We start from the raw sequence: 22,264 nt of genomic DNA, 5'->3' as shown, positions 1-22,264 counted from the left end.
ATTCAGAGAGTTCAGCTAGCCATTTTGTGGCATGACTCAAAGTAACTAAATTAATTAGTCTACTGGTACAAAATTATTGAACCCTAACTTTCGATACCCTGGTACGTTGAAGACGAAAATAACTAGTCGTAATCATATACATATTTACTGGCCGACCAAAACGTTTAAAGTGTTTATTATGCTAGATTATACGTGGAAATGCCTACCACAAACTGGCCATCTGGCATTTAAACAACTTCGATTTGAAAATATCATGATATCATATTGCATCGAAATCCTGGCAATTCAGTGCTATTAATTATAAACTTCCTACAAGCCTTATAAAATAAAATACTTATAAATTGATTTGTTGGTCCTCATATGTCAACACCCCTTGTCCTTATGTATGTTACTTTGACATGTATATTTCTCATCTTCTTCCTCTTGTTATCCTGGCATTTTGCCACGGCTCATGGGAGTCTGGGGTCCGTTTGACAGCTAATGTGTTTGTTAAAAAGAAAAAAAAAACGAATAGAGGTTATGCGTTTACGACCACGGATGCGTACCGCTGTTTGCCGTTTTTTGCCGGGGAATATGGTAAAAGGCCTATAGGATCTATTGGAGCATTCCATGAAATTGTCTACTGTTTGTACCGTACAATCGCGAATTTTCTGAAGATTTGCAGGTTTAAGAGTTTCCTTTTCTATGACAAATGGTCAAAAATATGCACAGAAAAATAATCGCCTGCTTTAAATGCCTGTCACATAGGAAATCAAATGCGTTTGTACGGGACAGCCCGTGGAATGTTCATATTATACGACGCTTTTCTGAGAAGCTTACCTTACGTGATCCAGCGCTGCTTGCTTCGTGCATTTCCACGGGTATAACAATGCTACTCGAGAACTACCTATGTCACTCGGTACTGACCTGGTTAAAGGTAGGCTGCAGCTCGAAGCAGTTCCTGAACAGGTTGGCCCGCGCGAAGATGTACAGCCCCAGTCGGGCACGTGACGCTGCCACGATGAGACGCCGTAGGTCGCGCACGTGGCCCACGGCCTTCGTGCGCACCAGCGACACCAGCGCTATGTCGTTCTGCTGTCCCTGGTACTTGTCCACCGTCGTCACCTGACACAACAAATTATATAACATTTAACAAAAAAAGGAACCGACATACCGAAACAAAATACCATCATTTTGTGGTCTATATCAGCAGTTCAGTCAGCAGCAGCAAAGAGGAAATGCATGTATTACTATAAGAAAAAGCTAAAAGCGCGCACTCCCTCCTCCCTCCCTGCGCGCGGATTGAAAGCGTGATGAGCACGCGACGGGGTACTTAGTAAATCGCTATAAGAGTAACTATATTATTTGAATTCTCCACTCCATTTTTCCTGGAACCCGTAAAGGCAGTATTTTCTGAATCAGCGAACATAAAATCTGGACGAATAACGAATAAAAAAAAAACTTAATAACGTCAACACACACAACATAAAACGTTACGCATTATACTTAATAAACACATAGGTGCTAATAGATGCGATAATGTGGATGTTTACAGTAGTAATTTTCATCATAAGTTAATTTATTTACGTAGGAAGTGCCTTACTACAAATCCAGACTTTTATGGCGATAAGTTCTAAACGAAATAAGCATTGTGTGGTGTTTCATACTATAAGGTCAATAAATAGCAAGTGCACGTATCAATTTTACCATAATCTAAAACTATCACTCATTAAATAAGTAATAGGGAATATTACTCAAAACTCTGCGTAGAGGGCGTCACTAGGCCAATCACATGGCCTACCGTGAAACACGACAGTCGAAAGTTCGGTTTTTGCCTCTATCTATCACTCTTACTTATTCGATCGATAGAGAGGCAGATAAAGACATTTCGGTTTTCGCGTTTCGCGGTAGGACACCTGTAATCAAACCGCCTTGGTGCATCAATGTCATAGTGAAAACTTGTCAAAAAACTGTTTAAGGCCTAGTATGTATAAGTTACTCTATGGCTTACTAAACAAATTAGTGCTGCACTCTGGCGGCAGGACATTGCAGTAATACTCCCTATTAATGGAAAAGTCGCTTTTCTGTTATTTTGAATTTCATGACTGGTAAAATCAAGCAGTATTCTTGTAAATAAAGCACCCGTAAATATTGAAATTTATAACCGTGATAAGGGAATTAATAAACCGACCCGGGAAAGACCCATACCTATATAATGGGGTTGGCCGGTGGAAGTTTTTAGCAGATGGCGCCATCATAGCTTGCCCCGTCAATCCCTAGAATTGTGTCAAATTTTTGTTTTTTTAATACTCTGGATGCCAGCTCTTTAAGCCAAATCTCATAGAAAAAGGGGCAATCTATGATGGCGCCATCTAGGCAAACCTTTGACAGTTGCCAACCCCATTAAACCATCGTAATGAGTGTTTTAAATAAACATGGGACATTCCGGATGAAAATATATCAAATATTTTTTTGTCAAATTAATTAGGTTAACCGGAATGGAAGCCTCAGATGGCGCTGTCCAGAGGAATTTCTAAAACCAGTATAGTTAGTTTTTCCTTTTAACTATGTAGGTATATTTGTAAGTGATAATATAGTATGTACTGTAATAATTTAAATATTACAATTGTGACTGTTATTATAGGGAGAGCCCCTAAAGGGGAAATAAAAAATATTGAACATATTACAGAAGGTTACTGATATACTCGTGTTATTTACATTTATTGTACTGGTCTTGCATTTTTTATCGCAGAAAAAAATACATCATAAGTAGGTTAACTAGCTCTGAAGTTGAAAAAAAAAAATCTTTTTGCAAGCATAATCCTGCTATTGGGTATATTGTAAAAGTGAAAGTTTATATGTTTGATAACAATTGACACACAGATAGTTTATAACTTGGAAAAGGGCATAGGATATCTTTATCCCGGGATTAGGCAGACATAACAACGATTTCTCCGAAGACGAGTCGCGGGCAGAGATCAGTTAGTTATCTAGAACCTGTGTGCGTTTTAAACTGAACGATTTTTGGTTAGGCAATGTGTCATACAGATTGAGGGGACAAAGACGCAGAGGAAGGCCCGGGCTCACATATCTCAGTCAAATAAAAGATAGAGTTTCTGTCGTGTCGTACGAGGGAGTTAAAAGACTGGCGCAACAAAAAGAAGAGTGGTGATTACTCCACCGACAAGAGCATAGCTCATAAATACTGATGATGATGATGAATGTGTCATACAATCTGACGGCCGACAAATGTTACCTTATGAGGTCGACCGACGAGGGGGTTGTCGGTGCAGCGCTTGTCGATGACGTCCCGTATGAGGTGCTTCTGTCCGTTGTACCTTATCTACAGGCAATGCTGTAAGGCAATCTGACAACTGACAAATGTTACCTTATGAGGTTGACCGATGAGGGGGTTGTCGGCGCAGCGCTTGTCATTGACGTCCCGTATGAGGTGCTTCTGTCCGTTGTACCTTATCTACAGGCAATGCTTATGTAAGGCAATCTGACGGCCGACAAATGTTACCTTATGAGGTCGACCGATGAGGGGGTTGTCGGCGCAGCGCTTGTCGATGACGTCCCGTATGAGGTGTTTCTGTCCGTTGTACCTTATCTACAGGCAATGCCTATGTAAGGCAATCTGACAACCAACAAATGTTACCTTATGAGGTCGACCGATGAGGGGGTTGTCGGCGCAGCGCTTGTCGATGACGTCCCGTATGAGGTGTGTCTGTCCGTTGTACCTTATCTACAGGCAATGCATATGTAAGGCAATCTGACCACCAACAAATGTTACCTTATGAGGTCGACCGATGAGGGGGTTGTCGGCGCAGCGCTTGTCGATGACGTCCCGTATGAGGTGTGTCTGTCCGTTGTACCTTATCTACAGGCAATGCATATGTAAGGCAATCTGACCACCAACAAATGTTACCTTATGAGGTCGACCGATGAGGGGGTTGTCGGCGCAGCGCTTGTCGATGACGTCCCGTATGAGGTGCTTCTGTCCGTTGTACGTGGTCAGGATGGATATCCTCTCCGCTGGCCAGCCGATGATCCGCATGTACATGAATACTGCTACGACGTATTCTGCCTCGGCCAAATTCTGTAAATAAGATTGATAATTACATTAGTGCTTTGGTGAGCGCTTTCCGTATTTTTTTTCTTCTCCTTTTCAATAAGCCATAAATTGTATGTGTACATGTTGATGTTATGCAATGTAGTAATTAACTGTTAATAAGACTATTTGATTTACGAACAAAATGTGGACTTTTCAGAACATGTCTGAGATTAAGAATTTCCTGCTCTTTTGAAAACATCATGGGCGAAGTACATCTTTATATGTGTACTTACATACTTGTATATATAAAATATGTGATTCATGTTAAGGCTTATCAGGAACAGAGGCCACATGTTAGACAGATGGAATATCATATTTTCATATCAATGACCTTGATCCACGGATATATTTATGTTGTAATAGCCTAAGTATTATTTTATTGTTTTAGAAGATTACAATTTGGTTTATATCTATCTATGTTGGTTGTATCCAATTACACTGACGATTTGAAACTAAGGCAATCAATTTTAGAATTTTTAGACGTGAAAATGATAAGTATAAACCAGTGGTGGGCAAACTTTCTTCATGGGGGGCCAGAAAGTTAAGGAAATTGAAGTGGTGGGCCAGAATTGTAGCCAAAATTTATTTTGATTTGTGATAATCGTGGGCCAATGCCATCCAGCCCATATTCTAATTATTTCATACGACCGGCGGCGGGCCGGATGAAATCCATTCGCGGGCCGCAGATGGCCCGCGCGCCGTACTTTGCCCACCACTGGTATAAACCAACGTCAATAACAGCAGTGTTTAAATAATTGTTACACAATTTTGTACAACTGTTGGGTACACGTATATGTCTAAATTGTCTAAGGGTCGGTTGTACCAAACCGTCTATCTCCGTTAAAACGTTCCAAAAGTTTTATTGTTTATATTGTTATTGTTTTGGAATTTTCATAGTTGACTTCTGAGTGGCGTTGATCAGTCAGCCAATCTTGGTTGGTGCAATTAGTCTTATAGGAGCCAATTTTCAACACAGCAATATCGCGACAGGGTCGCCATGCCAGCGTAATTGTATGCAATACGGCGTCCACATTTCATCCTTTACCGACACACACGGTCTATATTTCGCGACGTCGATCCCGACGTATTGTGTAACTATTGTAGCCAACCCGCGTGCTATACTGGTATCTCGGACAGTCACCTGACGTGACTCAGGTCAGGATGTATAGATACAGTAGCGTAGTACCTGGTAGAAATAGGGGCTGGGCTCAGTTTCGCCAGCCCCATTGAAGTCCTCCACGTTGACGAGCTGAAAGTCGTATCGGAGCCCGGCGTTGGCTGCGCGGTACTCAGGCAGTCGGGTGACATGGCCCAAGTCACCCAGCGCGCGGTACCGCCATCGGTAAAGGTTGCAAATACTGTATGGAAAAGAATTACTGTTGTAATAGGATCAACACATACTTGTAGGTACTCAAAATCTGTAATTGTCGGCTTTGACATTTGAAAAGCCAGTCTTTACCACAGAAAAGAAGACAATTAATCTTTCAGAGCCGTCTAGCTCCTTGGCTAGAAAGGATGTATGTATATTAAAACCTTGAGCTTTGCAAATATTACTTAGAAAATCAGCAATACTGAAAGGTTTAAAAAAATTGGGTATATGACACTGGAGCCATACTTATATTGTTTGGTGAATTCTGATTGTTAAAGGCTTAATAAAAATGGTATTAAATAAGAAACAATATTTTACACTTATATATTAAGTAGTTATCTGTTTAACACCTGCTTAAACATTTATTGAATCAGTGAACAGAAAACTCCAAAGTTAAGAAATTTTAGTTACCTATCTCATATAAAACCAATAATCCCAATACTGTATTTCCTAATTAAAAAATCGGCCCCGGTGGTACAGGCGGAACTGTAAGCAGTGCTTTCACTAATCCTGTTCTTAACTTTCGGGAACAGTAAAATAACAAACTGACACCCAATTTATGTATATGGCCCATATGTGACACGTGTATTGGTGACGTTGCGCGACTTTTCCTGTTTTCGTGTGTGACAGTTATCACCGTCAGCTTCGTGGTTGGTTACGTTAAGAAACCAGACAATACCATTAAATGCTTATAGAAACGGGGAAAACTTTGAGACTGTTCCGTGTACTACCGAAGTTACGATAAATTACAATGAATTAAATTTATTCAATGAAATAGTATCTGCGAAATGAGATGCGACGCATCCACAACTTTATTGCAAATACATGTATGATCACATAAATAATACACCTACTGATGATATAACGAAATATGTTAGCGTAAAACAATAGTAGTTTATAGACATAGACGGTTATTTTCAAACTGTCAAGAAATTAGTTAGATTGAATAGCGCCCAGGTTATTTTTAGTATTTTACGATATAATAAAAAAAACATCTGGAAGTGATGACGTCCACAATGACTCACTAAATATGAAAGATTATATCATCTTTCGTAATATACACTGGGATAATTCAGCTCAGACATTTACATTAGGTCATTCTAGCAGATATCATTCGTGCGTTAAGATTCAATTAACAAGTTTATTTCACGATGCTAATGAGTAATAACTTGATCAAGATCAAAGAGCCTCGGACCGGATGAAATTAAATCACTGTGGTTGTATTTGATAAAAGTTTAAAGTGAAGATTTAGGAGCAAAATTGAACGAGAATTTAAATAAAATGCCCGATTTTGAGTTTTTTTTAACCTTTCTTTGCATACAGGAAACATATGGTTTCTTGTAGAGTTGCGGGTCTACCTTAGAGTTGGCCGTTAGCCTAAATGCGCTTAGCCTTTTCAAGATACCTCGGCTCGGCCACGACATTGCGCGACTGGCGACAGCGGCGGCGGCAACCATATGTGGGAACGAAAAGTCCGATCACTGTGTCTCGCTCCCACCTATGGTTGCCGCCGCCGCCGTCGCCAGTCGCGCAATGTCGTGGCCGAGCCGATAGGTACAAGAAATTGTGATCGATGTCGCAGTGACCCGGGTGGTTTCGAGGTTATAGCGTCAGCCGCGATTTCTGAAGCATGTTCAATTGCCTGCCCTGGGTACTGTAGGCTAGACATGTGCGCCGCGCCGCCGCGCCGCCGCCGCCGACGATTTTTCCACGCCGCCGCCGCCGATAAATTTACCGGCGTATAATCGGCGTGGAAATTTTTGATACCTATCATGTATTATTGCATGTTTTGTAGTGACTAGATAGTGTCAGAGGTATAATTTAAAAATCCTTACGCTTTTTCGCTAATTATTTGCCAGTGAAACCAATTAGCATAATTTTTGTCATTGCGGTGTTAGCTGTGATGATTTAGCGTTAATTTAAACAAGATCTAGTTTCTGAATTACAGGTTATAATTTGATATTTTATCGCACGGCTTTTTTATAGAACGCAGTTTGTTTTACATTAATAGTCTTTTGATTGTCAATTTGATCAGTAAACTAATGTCAAGAAAATACCAGTTCATATCCTACGACATAAACATGCTATTTTCTTCTTAGAATCTCCAGCCAGCTGTCACCACGATTATAATTGCTTATTTTATGATTTTTCGTGTGATGCTGATGTTGACACGCATAAAGGTCATCATATGATTAAATGACTTGATTTATTTATCACACAATATACAATTTCACTTAAAATTACACAAAATCAATTCTTAGTCTCTTTCTTCTTAGCCGTGCACTCTTGACAGAGTGGTTGCGGTCATGTCACGGTCGATTTCTGCGCCACCGCAGCTCTTGCGATCCGTCGCCATGTGGCTCTGTTTTTGGTGGAGTGGGAGCAATGGTTGACTGAATTTCCTGTGATGGACTTAATGAGGTCTGTCCATCGTGTTGGAGAGCGGCCACGAGATCTTTTGCCTTCGACTCTCCCTTGCACCACCAAGCGTTCCATGGAGTTCTCGTTACGAGTGATGTGTCCAAAGAATTTGAGGATTCGCAATTGCACAGTCGACGACAATCTCTCTTTGATATTAAGCTCTTTCAGAATCGAAGCGTTGGTGCGGTGTGCAGTCCATGGGATTCTGAGCAAGCGTCTCCAACACCACATTTCCAGCGCGTCAATCTTGCGACGGTCTTGCTTCCTCAGCGTCCACGTCTCAGCTCCCTATAGAAAAATTGGAAATACCAGGCATCTCATCAGCCGAACCTTTGTGTTTCTGGTTATTCTGCGGTCCTTCCAAATCTTTGTGAGTTTTACGACCGAGGATCTAGTCACGGCGCAACGTCTCCGAATCTCATCTTCGCAACCTCCGGTGTTGGTGATCGTGGAGCCTAGGTATACGTAGCTACTAACGACTTCGCATCCTGCTATATTTTGGACGTCTGGTTGGTTGTTATTGGCACGGTCTATGATCAACATTTTGGTTTTGTCGCGAATGATTGCCAGTCCAAAATCCAGCGCTGTGGTCTCTAGGCGTCGGAGTAGAGTCTCGATTTCGCTTTTGGTTGACGCTAGGAGGGTCGTAATTCTTAGTCATTTTATGGTGATTATCAGCTTCTTTTACTTTACAATATATATTTCAATAAAAATTATAAAACTCTAGTTATACTTATAGGAACTTAAATCTCCAAGTGTTATCATTAAGCTTGCAATTAAGAAAACAAAGTAAACCTTAATATTCCATAAAACTCTTTTATGAAATACAATGTATTACCTATCTCATAAAAAGTTTTTAGAGCGACTCTTAAATTTTCCGTCTGAGGGCTCGTCTATCATATATTTCGGTAGTGGCTCGCAGTATGTAGGTCTGAAGACACGCGGGTTTTCCCCTGCAAGTGCCATGCAATACGGGACACTTCTAAGACATTCTGTTGAGAGAATCAACCTGCCAGAGACGTTTACTTTCGAAAACGACAACATATTTATATTCCTTATTCTAACATACATTTCTGATAAACTCCAGTTCAGATAAATGTAAAGTACTTGTAGTTCATCATTATTTCGTAACAAATCAATAGGTGAGGCGACAGCGGCTGGGAAAAGTCAATATAGTTTTTTTTTACTTAGGACTTAACTTATAAAGAGTTTTTGTGTTTTATTTGTACTACGCTTACAAAGTAATTAAACTCCTTAATCTTTTTATGTTAATATTTAAACATAGATACCGTAAAATGGGGTGAGTTGGGTGAAATTTGACTTTCAAACCTCGATAAAATTTTATTTTTACATGTGAAAACTGAATGGTATATATAATAAGTGGTTCGGACGTTTGTATTTTATTTTGGGTAGTTCCATTTCATAACTTTGACGATAAAGAGGAAAACCCACCTCACCCCGTAGTGCCTCGTATTTGGGGTGAGAGGGTTTTTCATACAAAGGTGATTTTGGAAGATTGTTGGATCGATTTTTTTTTATTATGAATATTACTATAGCTCCATTTTAAATTGGAATACATTATTTTTGTAGCAGTAGCCTTAAAAACCCACCTCACCCCCCTCTCAATCCTTCTCTCCCCATTCGTAACCCATAGCTCCCCGCGAAACCTACTCACCCCGTTTTACGGTACCGTTGGTAACCGTTAGTTTGGTAAGAATTGGTTGCCAAATGACCTGATGGGATATAATATTTGCCAATAATTTAGAAAACACACATAATATGTTTTGTATAGCCTAGTAAATACTCAGAAGGCTTTAATATAGAGTTTCTAAGGCCACGTTCTCATGAAGTATCAAAAATTATGCCACGCCGATTTCACGCCGATCACGCCGCCGCCGCCGGTCAAAAAATCATCGGACGCCGCCGCCGATGATTTTGCCATCGGCGCACATGTCTGTAGGCTTTAGTCACTTTTTCTTTCGTATAACACATCATTTTAGTTTAAAATTGAAAAGAAACGCTTTATTATGAAGTGAGAACAGTGAGGTATTTAAAAATGACCCCATTTTTTGTGATTCATTGTCAATTAAAATAAGTAAGCGGGCTATGTCGAAAATTTAACAGAAATAGCATCATGAAGTAATAACTTCTGACACTTCTCAATGCACTGCATTATAAGAGCGGTTTACTCTTACAATGAGCCTACTGTGTGGTTGGTAACAAAGGTAACGACTGTGTTGTATCAGACGGTTATGATAACCTTGCTGTAAAATACATAATAATAATACAATGTTTGGGTCCCATTTATAAACATATGCTTATGCTGAAACGATTTTTAAAATCTACACATATTATATTTCAAAAATCCCCAACCCCAACCCACCCCAAGACAGACCAAAAAAGCGATGGCTTGATGTCCTGAAAGCAGATATGAGCGTGAACGGGCTCACACGAGACGACGCCCAGGACCGCGCAAAGTGGAGGAAAGCAAGTAGGAAACCGGACCCTGGCAAAGGCCGGGATAGTGCTAGGTAGAAGAAGATTATATTTTAAAAATCACAGGTTAACTACCAGCATTACAAATTGTTTGAAATGAAATGAAATGAAATGAAATGAAAGTTTATTCACGAGAACATATGGTACAGTAGATATTATTAAGTGTACATATTGACCCATAATATGTTCGGCCTTATGGCATGTGAAAATTATTTGTATTGACATAGTTCATGCATGTCAAAGGAAAATACGTTACAAAAATGTCGCGTTTACTAAAATATTATCAAAATTTAAATTATTAAATACAAACACCAAGTTCTACAGTCAGTTAGTCATTCAAATTCAGCGCCTAAGTTCATCAATCTATTATAGTTAAATCTAATTGTCTTACTTACCTATGTAAAAAGATTACATGTTAAAATGAAGTAAAAATTAAAATTTATAATGTCAAAAGTTTACATGTCAAAATTAGGTAAGAATTAGAATTTATAATGTCCAAGTTTACATGTCATAATTAAGTAATAGTTAGAATTTATAATTAAATTAGGATTTATGATGTCAAAAGTTTACATGTCACAATGAAGTAAAAATTAGAATTTATAGTATCAAACGTTTACATGTCACAATGAAGTAAAAATTAGAATTTATAGTATCAAACGTTTACATGTCACAATGAAGTAAGTACCGTAGAGTTTCGTATCTTCGCCTGGGTTTTGACACTTTTCCCAAAAAATCTCTCATTTGAAAGCATTTTAATCCGTTAAGGCAAAAAAACGTTTTTTAGTACTCTTAACTATCAGTATACACCACTAAAACTTTGAATTTCATCGGTTAAGTTGGTAAAAATGGCCCCAAAGGCAATAGGCGATGTTTGGGTATTTTTCCCAATCTTCGCCTATGGCATTTTGGTTTGTTATAAATCAGTGTGAATTGATCACTTATTCGCAAAATTTTAATAATTTATTCCTATCATTAACCCATTAATTATAATATAATGTTAACCAACGTATTTTTCGAATAGCAATAAAATCTGGTTTTTCTCCGAAACATATGTAGGTACTTAAAGATTCAGATACCTACTGTGTTAAAATTATTGATTATGTAATCTACACTTGTAGGTACATAATAAGTCAGCATGGCTACACTATAGTTTATTTGCAAAAAAAAGTCAATCAGGTAGGTTTTAAGTATTTAAGACCAGCCGTGAGTTAACTTAATTTACTTTTAATATGTTAATATTTAAGTACGGTAGAGTGTTTAAACAATAACATGATTCTCCAGAGGAAAATGTTTCACCATCTTCTCAGCTTATTGATAAAACATACCTTTAATAATCAAGGAGCAGATCCTGCGGAATATGATAGTCTAGGCCTCTAGGGATTCTGAGGTAAATGTGAGGTTAGGTACCCAAACAGACAATTCCAGACAAACGGCTTTCTATGAATAAAGGATCGACAACAATAGATTTATAGGTTAGGGGATAACTGACCTCGGCTTCGCGCGGCCTTGCGCGTCGAGCTCCACTTAGGGCACGCCCAAGCGCACCATGCGCGTGAACAGGCTCTACTCAATGTTGCAGCACTGCTGGAACGTGTTCTAGACTATGTAACAGGACTGACCTCGGCCTCGCGCGGCCCTGAGCGTCGAGCTCCACATAGGGCACGCCCAGGCGCACCATGCGCGTGAACAGGCTCTGCTCCATGTTGCAGTACTTCTGGAAGGCCATGTTCTTGACGACGGGTGGCAGCTGGTGGTGGTCGCCGATCATGATCCAGCGCTTGAGCCGCGAGCGTCCGTCTTGGGGGTTTTGCAGTAGGAGCGGGATGAATGTTTCTATCTCGAGGATTTGGGCGGACTCTTCCATTAAGATATTGTCGTATTTGAAACCTGTGAAAAATATTTTATTTTTTAGCGGTTTTCCAAATGCAACCTGAAGAGATATTAAAATTCAAAAGAACGACGAAGCGCTTCGAGAAAAAGTAGGTAGTGCCCTTGCGCTTCGCTTTACTCGTCTTGGCGGGTTGGCGGGGCAGTTAACGATTTATTTACATGATACCAGTATATTTTCCTAAGTAAACGGAGAAAATAGGAATTAGGCTTTATCAAGTGAATAGGGAATCTTCTTTTAGAAATTCTGGCAATTCACAGGATTAATGTGCCTTTCTAAACATTCAATCAGCACTTAATGATTGATTTTTAGTATTAATTTAGATCTAAAGATCTTATTAGAAATATCCAGCCTTTTACCGAACAAATGAACCCAAAATTCTCGAAACTCCAGCTCTTCAAAGACGTACTTGATCATGTGAAACGGCATCCATAGGAACCAAGTTTAAAGAACCTTAAACTATGTTACAATAAGACTCACCCATCTGCACGAGCTCTGAGCGCTTCAACGCAGCATGTGTACATGTCATGGCTATGATCTTGGCTTCCTTGACTAGTAGGTACTTGGATCGGTCCAAGCCTGAGCGAAGCAGCTCAAATGCTCGGAACTCTTCCAGCTCTTCGAAGATATGGTTGATGTATCTGCGAACAATATTTTGATAGATAAGGCACGGTTCACATTTACGTCGTTATAATTTGGTAGCAAGCCTTAAGCTCCCTGACGGTAAACGGTTACCTTAGCCTATGGTGTCTGCAACTCCAAAGGTGTGACATGCGCGTTATTAGAGTAAAAAATGGAAGTCCTTATGACACTGAGATATGGAACTCTGTCAAGTGTCAAGACTTCTTTGTGACAACAACTGGTGGAGTTAGCAATGATAGCATATTTTCAGGTGTTATTTTGATAGCAATATTTTAGTCAACTTGTGGACTATCTATATAAAAAAACTATAATTTTAATTTATGATAGTAGGTACCCGAGTTTCAAGTTTAACTTGGATTATTTTCCTGTTAGGTTGTCAAGCGTTCGACAATATAGTTACACTACAACATATTTTACAATATTTTTGCATTACTTTACGCGTCTTAGTTTTCGCCTCTAGGAACACAACATACCATGGTCTAATAAAACATGGTCTTCTATTCCCACAGTGACACGGGCCTACGTCACAATAACATTGCCACTTTATTTCAACATAACATGTTACATGGGTACATTATACCTATGGTTAATAAGTTAAAATATTTCTTTATAATTTTATAATTTTCATTTATATGTATTTTATCTTAAATTTTACAATAACACGTCATTTTTAATTATTCGTTAGCAATATCTTCCGATTCACGAAAGAAATTTCAGACGTTCGGGTAATTCTACTCTCTAGTTTACATTACTGGCAACACAGGATAGCGCTGTCACATTTGACAATTCGGATCTAGATAACTTCATGCCCTGACCGTCATCCTTGTCGAACGCGTGTTAATTGTTATTTCCTTCTCGCTCAGTGTCAGCAGTCGCAGTGTTTTCCAAACTTTTCACGTCGTAAGCTTGGTAATTAATGTGTAACTGTGAATTAGTTTTTCAAACGTTTGTCTTGTATAGATAAATAAAGTTTAATTTAATACATTAGATTTGTTTTATTTTACTATGTTTCTACATGAATAACTTAAAATTAATGCCCTTAAAATAATTTTCACCGTTGGTTAAAATTCTCCCACATTTTAAAGTTTGAGAACCTGTAAACAGCATGATGACGTAGGCCCTTGTCAGTTAGGTCATACGCGAATCTCGGAATAGAGTACCAGGCGGAGTATATTATTATACCATGAACATACCTAAGTTTATCTACATTACTATGGCATCTAAGTAGTACGTATAAATTTGTCAAATTTGCTATTTTAATGGATATCATTCTTTACTAACAATATACAGTGAAACCTGGTTAATTGGCACCTGGATAAATGGAAAACCTCAATAATTGCAACCAAAAGTCCGGTCCCGGTCCCTTGAGACCAAAAGGCCTCTATAATTGAAATTTTGGAACCTCTATAATTGCAATTTATATTTTAGGGCTTTTCGTAATTTTGCCTCTGTAATTGACCACATCGCAACTAAGACCTCTATAATTGACACTGTGCTAAAAAATCCGTTATTTTTGCTCATCTTTTTACCTCTAATATTGAAACGAGTCTTACTTATTACCTCTGTAATTGAAATAATGTAGTTGACACAGCAGAAACAATATTTTAATAGCAATGATCATTTTATTTATATCTTCATCCAGAATTCCATTTATTTATTGGGCATCTATCACAGCCTGTAGTAGGTGAAATAGATTTGATTAAATCAAAAACAAAGTATGCTTTTTACATTCTAATAAAACTTTCTTCTACAATTCAAGGGAATTTTTTAAACCCAATTGATTAATAAGAAAATAAAGTAGTAATTAATGTAGTGGATAAGTGCAAGTATTGAAAGTAGCTATATGTAGACCAGCAACCCAGAACGTAAGCGTGTAAATCTACTTTCAATGGCTATTTGCACCTCCATAAAAGAAATTTGTCAGAACGCAACCTCTATTAATGAAAACCTCTATAATTGACACAACGATTTTTTGAACCTCGTTAATTGACACGACCTGCTTAAATGAAAAACCTGGTTAATTGACAAAAAATGGCCGGTCCCTTGAGATTGCAATTATCCAGGTTCCACTGTAATAGGCCTGTCAGCATGTGATTATCCGACAACACAATACTTTGTCTATGCAAACATACTCATACCTAATAATTTAGTACTTAATTTTAATTATAATACCTCTATTATTATAAGTGGCCCTATAACGTGATTCCCTCAGGCCAGAGACTAAACAAACACCGTATTAACGAAGAACGCGGAACCATACATAGGTGCAATTTTACTAAACTTGTAAAATGCCAGGCCACAAGCAGCGTTACTGAGTGCCTACACTATTTTAATACTAAAACAGCCCGTTTTCCCTAAAACAATTTTTGTAGATATATTTTTCGAAGATCTCTACTTCAGCTTGGGCAAGACTGCACGTATGTCTGTTCGTCTGACCGGATGTCCTTCTCTACACGACGCTGATTCTCGTGAAATTGAGTGTGCAGGTTCGATCATTATATTGAAGTTTTTTGGCGACTGAGTTTTTGATAATTTTTAAAAATGGCGGAGCCATGGGGGTTTATGGCTCACGGAGCCACTAGTTTATGTACAGGTCATAAAACTGGACGCAACTGTAATCCATACTAAATTATTAGGGGAGCGCCCATACCTGGTGACCGTGAGCTAATTTGCTCCATCTTATAGTGGACGTGATCTGTGCCTGGCAGCGTCGTATGCTAATAACTTGCCTACAAATTACTATCTATAGTACATGACGTTCATCTCGAAGTATTTTGTACCTAGGTATAACGAAAATCGGTAAATTCTCCGACATTATTTATTCAGCTTGTTAAGAAACATATGCATGCACGCTCTCTATCACTCGTCACTAGTGCGACGGAGACAGTTGCGTTTCGTTCGCTACGGAGCGTAAGCGATTTGCACGTTGGCTACGCGGTCTGTTCTTCTAACACAAAAGGGAAACTAGGCCTTAGGGCTGATTTAGACGGCGCGCGAACTCGCATACGATTTTAGTTACATTGCGGACCTTCATTCAACCGACCGATCATAACCCCCAATGTAATGAAACTCGAGTTCTCGCATCGTCAAGGCTGCGTTTCGACCAGTGATGTGCGAGGATGCGTTGCGATGGATGACTGATGGATTGTGTTTGTTGAGAACCAATAGAATCACCTCATTTGTTTTCGTCGCTCAGCGTGCAGTGATTGGGATGTAGTAATAAAGTCGAGGGACGTGAACAGCAAAATTTTAAACAGCAGTTGTATTTTTCAGAATTACTGTAGTAAAACGTTAAATACCCGCGCGATGGCTATATCTTCCGTCCCAAGTTTGCCGCGGCGCGCCTTATCTTTAGTTCCCTTCTAGTTTCCTGGCTTTACGGTGTGGATCGGTATCTATTATCTGGTGTTATCTCACTTACCTGTAGCAGCTAAGAGCGATTTCCAGGTCTTCATCATATGACTTCCCGGGGAACAGAGGTTTTGGGGCATCATCGAAGAACTCATGGAACGGGAACTCTTTGCTTATGGTCTCCACTGACTTCGTCTGGAACAAAATTCTCGAATGTTAACAGAACATTACTACAGCGGCCGGGAAATTAGGAATTGCCGGCCAAGTAGTAACTAAAGGGATACGAGGCTAGCAATTCTATTTCACGTCGAGATATGTATGTATCTAGTAGTGTTGCTTTTCTCATAAAGGTGCGACCTAAAAATTTTAATAAGTTCAATTTACGACGGAGTCTTTGAGGTTCTGGTGGGTGGAGATGTTCGCGCGAGCACACATGACCGGCTCGAGTCGGCGTCCGACAGAGCACGTGTTCAGAGGTCAATATTGCCGGCCTAGGCCGGAAATCTATTTCCGGTGCGTCTCATTAAATAGTTAAATGCCTACATTCAATTTTACGCGTGTGTTTAAGTTTGAAACACATTCGTATAAAACTGTAGGGTCTACATTCCTCAAGCTTGTATCTGCAACAGAGTTCAAGCAAAATAAGCAGCAAGAATTTCTGATTACGATTCAAGAGCCATCCTCTCAAAATCAATTTCAATGAATCGATACTTCATTCAAATTCGGGAGTCTGGCCAGTGAAGGTCGCAATGATAGACGTCAATGTATTATGCTAAAAATAATGTTAGGTGCGGCGTCGATATCTGGGTGCGTAGACAAGATGCCAATCATTAACGCTCCGTAGTGAACAAAACGCAACTGTCTTTGTCGCACTAATATGGAAGAGTGATAGAGTGAGAGAGATAATACGCTACGATATACGTGAACGATTGGCAACTTGTTTACGCACCCTGGCGTTGCGAGGTCAGACTTTAATACATTCGCTTCGTGGTTTGGTATCGTGTTGTATGGACGCGTTGTTTTTGTTTGCGAGAAAAAGGAAAGAGATATAAAGGCCAATGCACACGAGTGACGTAATCCAAATGACATCAGCGGCTTCAGCACGAACTCGCCGCGACAGTATCTAGCTCGAGAATTATGGCGTTAAGTATTCATAAACGCTTGTCAAGTCTAAGAAGCCGTTATGCAAATATAACGATCTCTGTATCTCTAAACTGATACTCGTTTGTCCCTATCCGTCATTTTGACATTTGTGTTTGTTCGAAAGAGACATAATTTAACAGAGGTTTGAATTTTTTTAAGAATAAGGGAGTAAGCCTACCCGTTTCTTGCTAATACAGTTAGAAAAAGACGGGTAGTTTAATAGAAGGCGTGCCGCGTGCATGATACCTACTGTCGCGAAGCACTATACTGGGTGTATTACGGCTCGGTCACGACATTACGCGACTGGCGACGGCGGCAGAGACAACCATAGGTAGGAACGAAAGGTCCGATCGCTGTCTCGCTCCAACCTATGGTTGTCGCTCAATGTCGTGGCCGACCCGTTAAGGCCGCAGGCGCGACGTGTGCACGTGTTAGAATATTGTTGTTCTATGTACAAATTGTATTACATATGAAACTGACCTGTTTCTCTTTGACGTCCAATGTTGATAATATATTACACTATTTAAACACTTAACACAACATCACGTGAATTTGACAGAATTTGTTATTTATGTGGGTACGATACGAAACCACGGTTGACAAGAGAAACAGTAAGCTAACCTACTACTAAGATTTGTAAACTACTTTGAAGTGATTATATTTCTTATTAATATTACTGATTAATAATTATGTATAACGGAGTTTATTGAAAAGACGTTCTAATAGTTTTATTCTGCATAATTCGATAAATGGACGAGGTACATGAGAAACTACTTCTGTGACGTCACTTATCGAATGACAAGTGGCATGATCAACCAGTTGCCAGGTAGAAATGGGTATAAAAGGGACCGACCGATCCATTATTGATCATTCTGCATTCTGCATTCATTCTGCTTTGAGCATTCTGCATTCTGCTTTGCCCTGCAGCACTGAGTTAATCATCGCCAAAGGAATATTGAAAGTTAAGTAAATACTATGTTGGTAATTATTGTAATAATTATGTACTTACTTGATTAATTAGATGGATTAATTAATTAATAATTAATTAAATCATCTCTTACTGAATTATAAACTAATAGTGATTGTGTTTGTAAGTTGTTGATTGGATAAGGTTAATAAATTGGATTATTTAATTTAATAAAACAGTGTTATTTTCAATTACATCTGTTTATTATTTTATTTATCTTACTTAAAACTTAAATAGTATACAGTTATTGATTTAGCAGTTTTACATAATTATGAACCAAGGTAAATAGATAACTTCCTGACTAGTTTTACCTTGAAAGTATTATTGGCTATTATTTTTGAGTTTTTAATATTAAAAATTATTCATTTATCTAACACACGCGTGATTTTCTCCGCAGCTGAAATCGTGCTGCATACCTAACTGGTGTGGTTCCATAGCATTGTATCCACTTGAGTACCTAGCCATATTAATATCAGCCCCAATGACTAAATTGCAAGAAAGGTCATACTATACCAATTACAGTAGACCTCTTTTAGTCGCGTTTACTGCTTCCTTATTACGGCTCTGTCACGACATTGAGCGAGTTGCGACGGCGGCAGCGATAACCATAGGTTGGAGCGAGACACAGCGATCGGACCTTTCGTTCCCACCTATGGTTGTCGCTGCCCCCGTCGCCAGTCGCGTAATGTCGCGGCCGAGCCGTTAGCGTGTTGTGCCGTGAGAGGAAAAGCTGGTATTGAAGGTAGGGACGGGTAGTCTATCTTGCGGGCGAGGTACTGTCGCGCTGCTACAGTGCCTTGCCTAATATCGTCTACTACTACAATTCAAATGTTACTTCAGCAGCATTGTATCAAGCTGTGGTCATACCCATTGCTTCATACCAAAGAAATGGTATCAACAAAGACTAATATAGAAAAAAAAAACAATCGCTTCCTAAAGATAAACTGTTATTCTTGTCAAACTGTCATCCGTTTGGAGGTTAGTACATACGTCACAATATAAAACATTTCTAGGAAAACCCCTAGGTGTGCCAAATCCTAAAAAAATAACGACTAATAAATCCTCTGGAAAGCGTCCAAGATATTTTTCGTGATTGGAAAAACCCGTAACGTGATCAAAATGTAAACATGTGTGGATTAGATAAGTCCATGTGGGTGGATGTGGATTTCAAGAGGAAACGCTTTTAGAGTTTGGAATTTGGATATACAGCGAGCTGCAAAATTGTATGGGCACGTTATTAATGGAATTCATTCCAGCCAGCCAAAAGTGTACGTTCAGCTACAGAGATAGTTGACCCCACTTGGAAACAAACTTCTATGCTGAGGGGTCAACTAAATATCTCAGCACCTGACTAAATGCTGCAAGATTATCTACTGCTCAAAGCTTGATTTCGTCAGATCAAGGTACAAACAGCAACACTCCTAACTATACATCAGTGGACCTTATTACAAAAGGCATAAGGTCCACCGATGTACAGTTAACAGTGTGGTCGATGGAACTCTTGCAGCATTTAGTCAGTAGTGTCCGTCGACACTATGGTCTGGGCTGTCACATGCCAGCTCACGTGTGGCGTGAAAGTGATGGGCCAGTTCGCACGTGGCCCCCGCGTCTCCCCCGACGCCGAGCGCATGATGCAGCAGCCCCATCTCTAGGTGCCTACCTTGTCCCGCTGCACGGCGTCAGTGAACGTTTGCCACCGGGGCCGCACGTGGTACACGTGAAAGTGATGGGCCAGTTCGCACGTGGCCCTCGCGTCTCCCCCGGCGTCGAGCGCATGATGCGCCGCCCCATCCCTAGGTGCCTACCTTGTCCCGCTGCACGGCGTCAGTGAAGGTTTGCCACCGGGGCCGCACGTGGTACACGTGAAAGTGATGGGCCAGTTCGCACGTGGCCCCCGCGTCTCCCCCGGCCTCGAGGGTGCGTTGCAGTCGGCCCACCACCTCTAGCAGCTCCAGACGCTTGGCCAACACGTAGTTCACTCGGCCGTATCTGTGTGAGAAACAAACGTATAATAATACAGAACCCGAATAAAGATTCGCTCTGGGCGTGACCGTAGCGCCGCCCTAATGGGTATGGGACGAATAACAGTGACTAAAAACACGTGAGTTAAACCGTAAAATTAGCTTAATGTTAATATGTCGAATGACAGTTTAAATTTGATCAATGATCATATTTAAAATATCATATTTGACGTTTGTCAAATAAATGAAAAATCTGTTCCATAAATCTTGTCCGTCATTTTGTCGAGTAAATGTAAATTAAAGTACCTATTACAGGACTAACTAGTGGTGGACCCGCGTGGCCAGAATTATGACATACGCACCACCGTCCGCGCTGTCTTGTATATTTTATTTTAGATCGAATTATGTATTAGAATCGATATCTGACATGACGAATACGGTAAACAAACAACAATACGTACAACTGATCAATATGAATACTCCATTATGTGCCAGATAGGAAGATCATATCAAACAATAGCTATCAATCCTATTTGTATTGTGTTGTTGTACCTTTACGGACCATGAATTTGCGCGATGACCTTAATCTAACCAATGGGCCGTGTCAGTGGTTTTAAGTCGGGAAAATGCAGTGACAGTATTGTTCTTAGACAAATAGACATGCGTTGAAATATTTTATAGGCTACGAACATCGCGTAGTCCCAATTTTCTTCTCTGAATATGAATATTAAGAAAATATTTTTACACAATTTATTATTTAATTAACCACAGATATGCCTCTACGTTTCTTTAATTGGATTTTGTTATTTTTGTAAAAAAAATTGTATAGAATGTGTATTTAGCTTCTAACTTTTATAAAAATAAAAAAAAAAACGAAAAAAGTCAAACGAAGGGGCATAGCTACGGTTAATATACATCAAATTGTATAAAAAAATCCATCATGTCAATATCCACAGAGGAAAATGAGGAATACGTTTGTATGGAGAAGCGGTCGTCCGCAATCCTCTTAATGGCTGCATCTGGCCGGTTTAAACATACAAATTGATACCAACTTGATCTCAAGTTTGACATCACTCTCCCTTTCACCTCGCTCTATTTATATATTAGTGAGCTGCGACTAATAAACACACCAATAACTGATTTCAAAAGTCCGAATGTCTCTCCAGGCCTCCAGGGCCTTATGATGGTGTAGGCGCATTGATAAATTTTGCATTATTCAAATCGAACTGAGAAAATTCATTTATTTCTTTTGGGCAGCAGTCTCTCCCAGACGTATTTTACCTGCGTTTGGTTTCTTTATTATATAGCATTGGCTACGGCCCGAATTGGCTGGCCTGGTCATAAATTTGTGATTGTTTAGATTTCGTGGAACACTGAAACTACTCTAGTTGCTAAATATAGTTAATTGGCATAATACTCGCATGGGTTTTTCAGACCACGAGGCCAGTGAAGACTGATAATGATTAATGTAAAACAGACTAGCTGATATCATGTTACAGAGAATTTTAATACAAACATATAATGAGGAAGAATTGATTTGATCTTTGATTGATTTCTTGCTGTTATAGTAGCATACTGTTTATCAAATGTTGGTCCACGCAAATAACAAAGAAATAAAAATTAACACACTACTCAGGTGCCCAAACATAAGTATCCACTTTTCTATAGGTACAGCTAGGGAGATAGTATGGCGATATATGGCGTCGGTACTTATGTTGGGACACTAACTGTACCTACATACAAACAGGTAGGTATCTACTTTACGATTTCGTCTATGAGCGTTTTTCATGTGCTCTCGATAGTCTGATTGAGTTTCTGTCTACTATACAATTATGTCATCACCCTGTTGATGTTGCAACCATAATAATAATAATATTCATTACTGCACGCCAAAAGTTATTATTATTGCATTAGATCAGCGGTCGGCAACCTT

The 22,264-nt window shown here is 39.4% G+C and overlaps 1 protein-coding gene and 1 long non-coding RNA gene across 3 annotated transcripts in view; both read right to left on the bottom strand.

Annotated features, from left to right (window-relative positions):
• LOC134799485 (uncharacterized) overlaps window positions 1–22,264 on the bottom strand; it is a 386,600-nt gene that overhangs the window by 203,132 nt on the left and 161,204 nt on the right. The window lies entirely within an intron of this gene.
• LOC134799453 (RNA helicase aquarius) overlaps window positions 1–22,264 on the bottom strand; it is a 93,341-nt gene that overhangs the window by 2,334 nt on the left and 68,743 nt on the right. For both annotated transcript variants that reach the window (XM_063771851.1, XM_063771850.1), the window contains exons 19-25: window positions 20,176–20,359; window positions 16,331–16,455; window positions 12,748–12,908; window positions 11,999–12,266; window positions 5,280–5,451; window positions 3,908–4,078; window positions 907–1,104 (exon numbers count right to left, since the gene is read on the bottom strand). In XM_063771851.1, coding sequence (XP_063627921.1) covers window positions 907–1,104; window positions 3,908–4,078; window positions 5,280–5,451; window positions 11,999–12,266; window positions 12,748–12,908; window positions 16,331–16,455; window positions 20,176–20,359 — 1,279 coding nt within the window. The remainder of the gene's footprint in view (window positions 1–906; window positions 1,105–3,907; window positions 4,079–5,279; window positions 5,452–11,998; window positions 12,267–12,747; window positions 12,909–16,330; window positions 16,456–20,175; window positions 20,360–22,264) is intronic.

This window comes from Cydia splendana, chromosome 18 (assembly GCF_910591565.1).
Source record: "Cydia splendana chromosome 18, ilCydSple1.2, whole genome shotgun sequence".
NCBI classification, from domain to species: domain Eukaryota; kingdom Metazoa; phylum Arthropoda; class Insecta; order Lepidoptera; family Tortricidae; genus Cydia; species Cydia splendana.
This window is presented reverse-complemented; position numbering and strand designations above follow the sequence as displayed.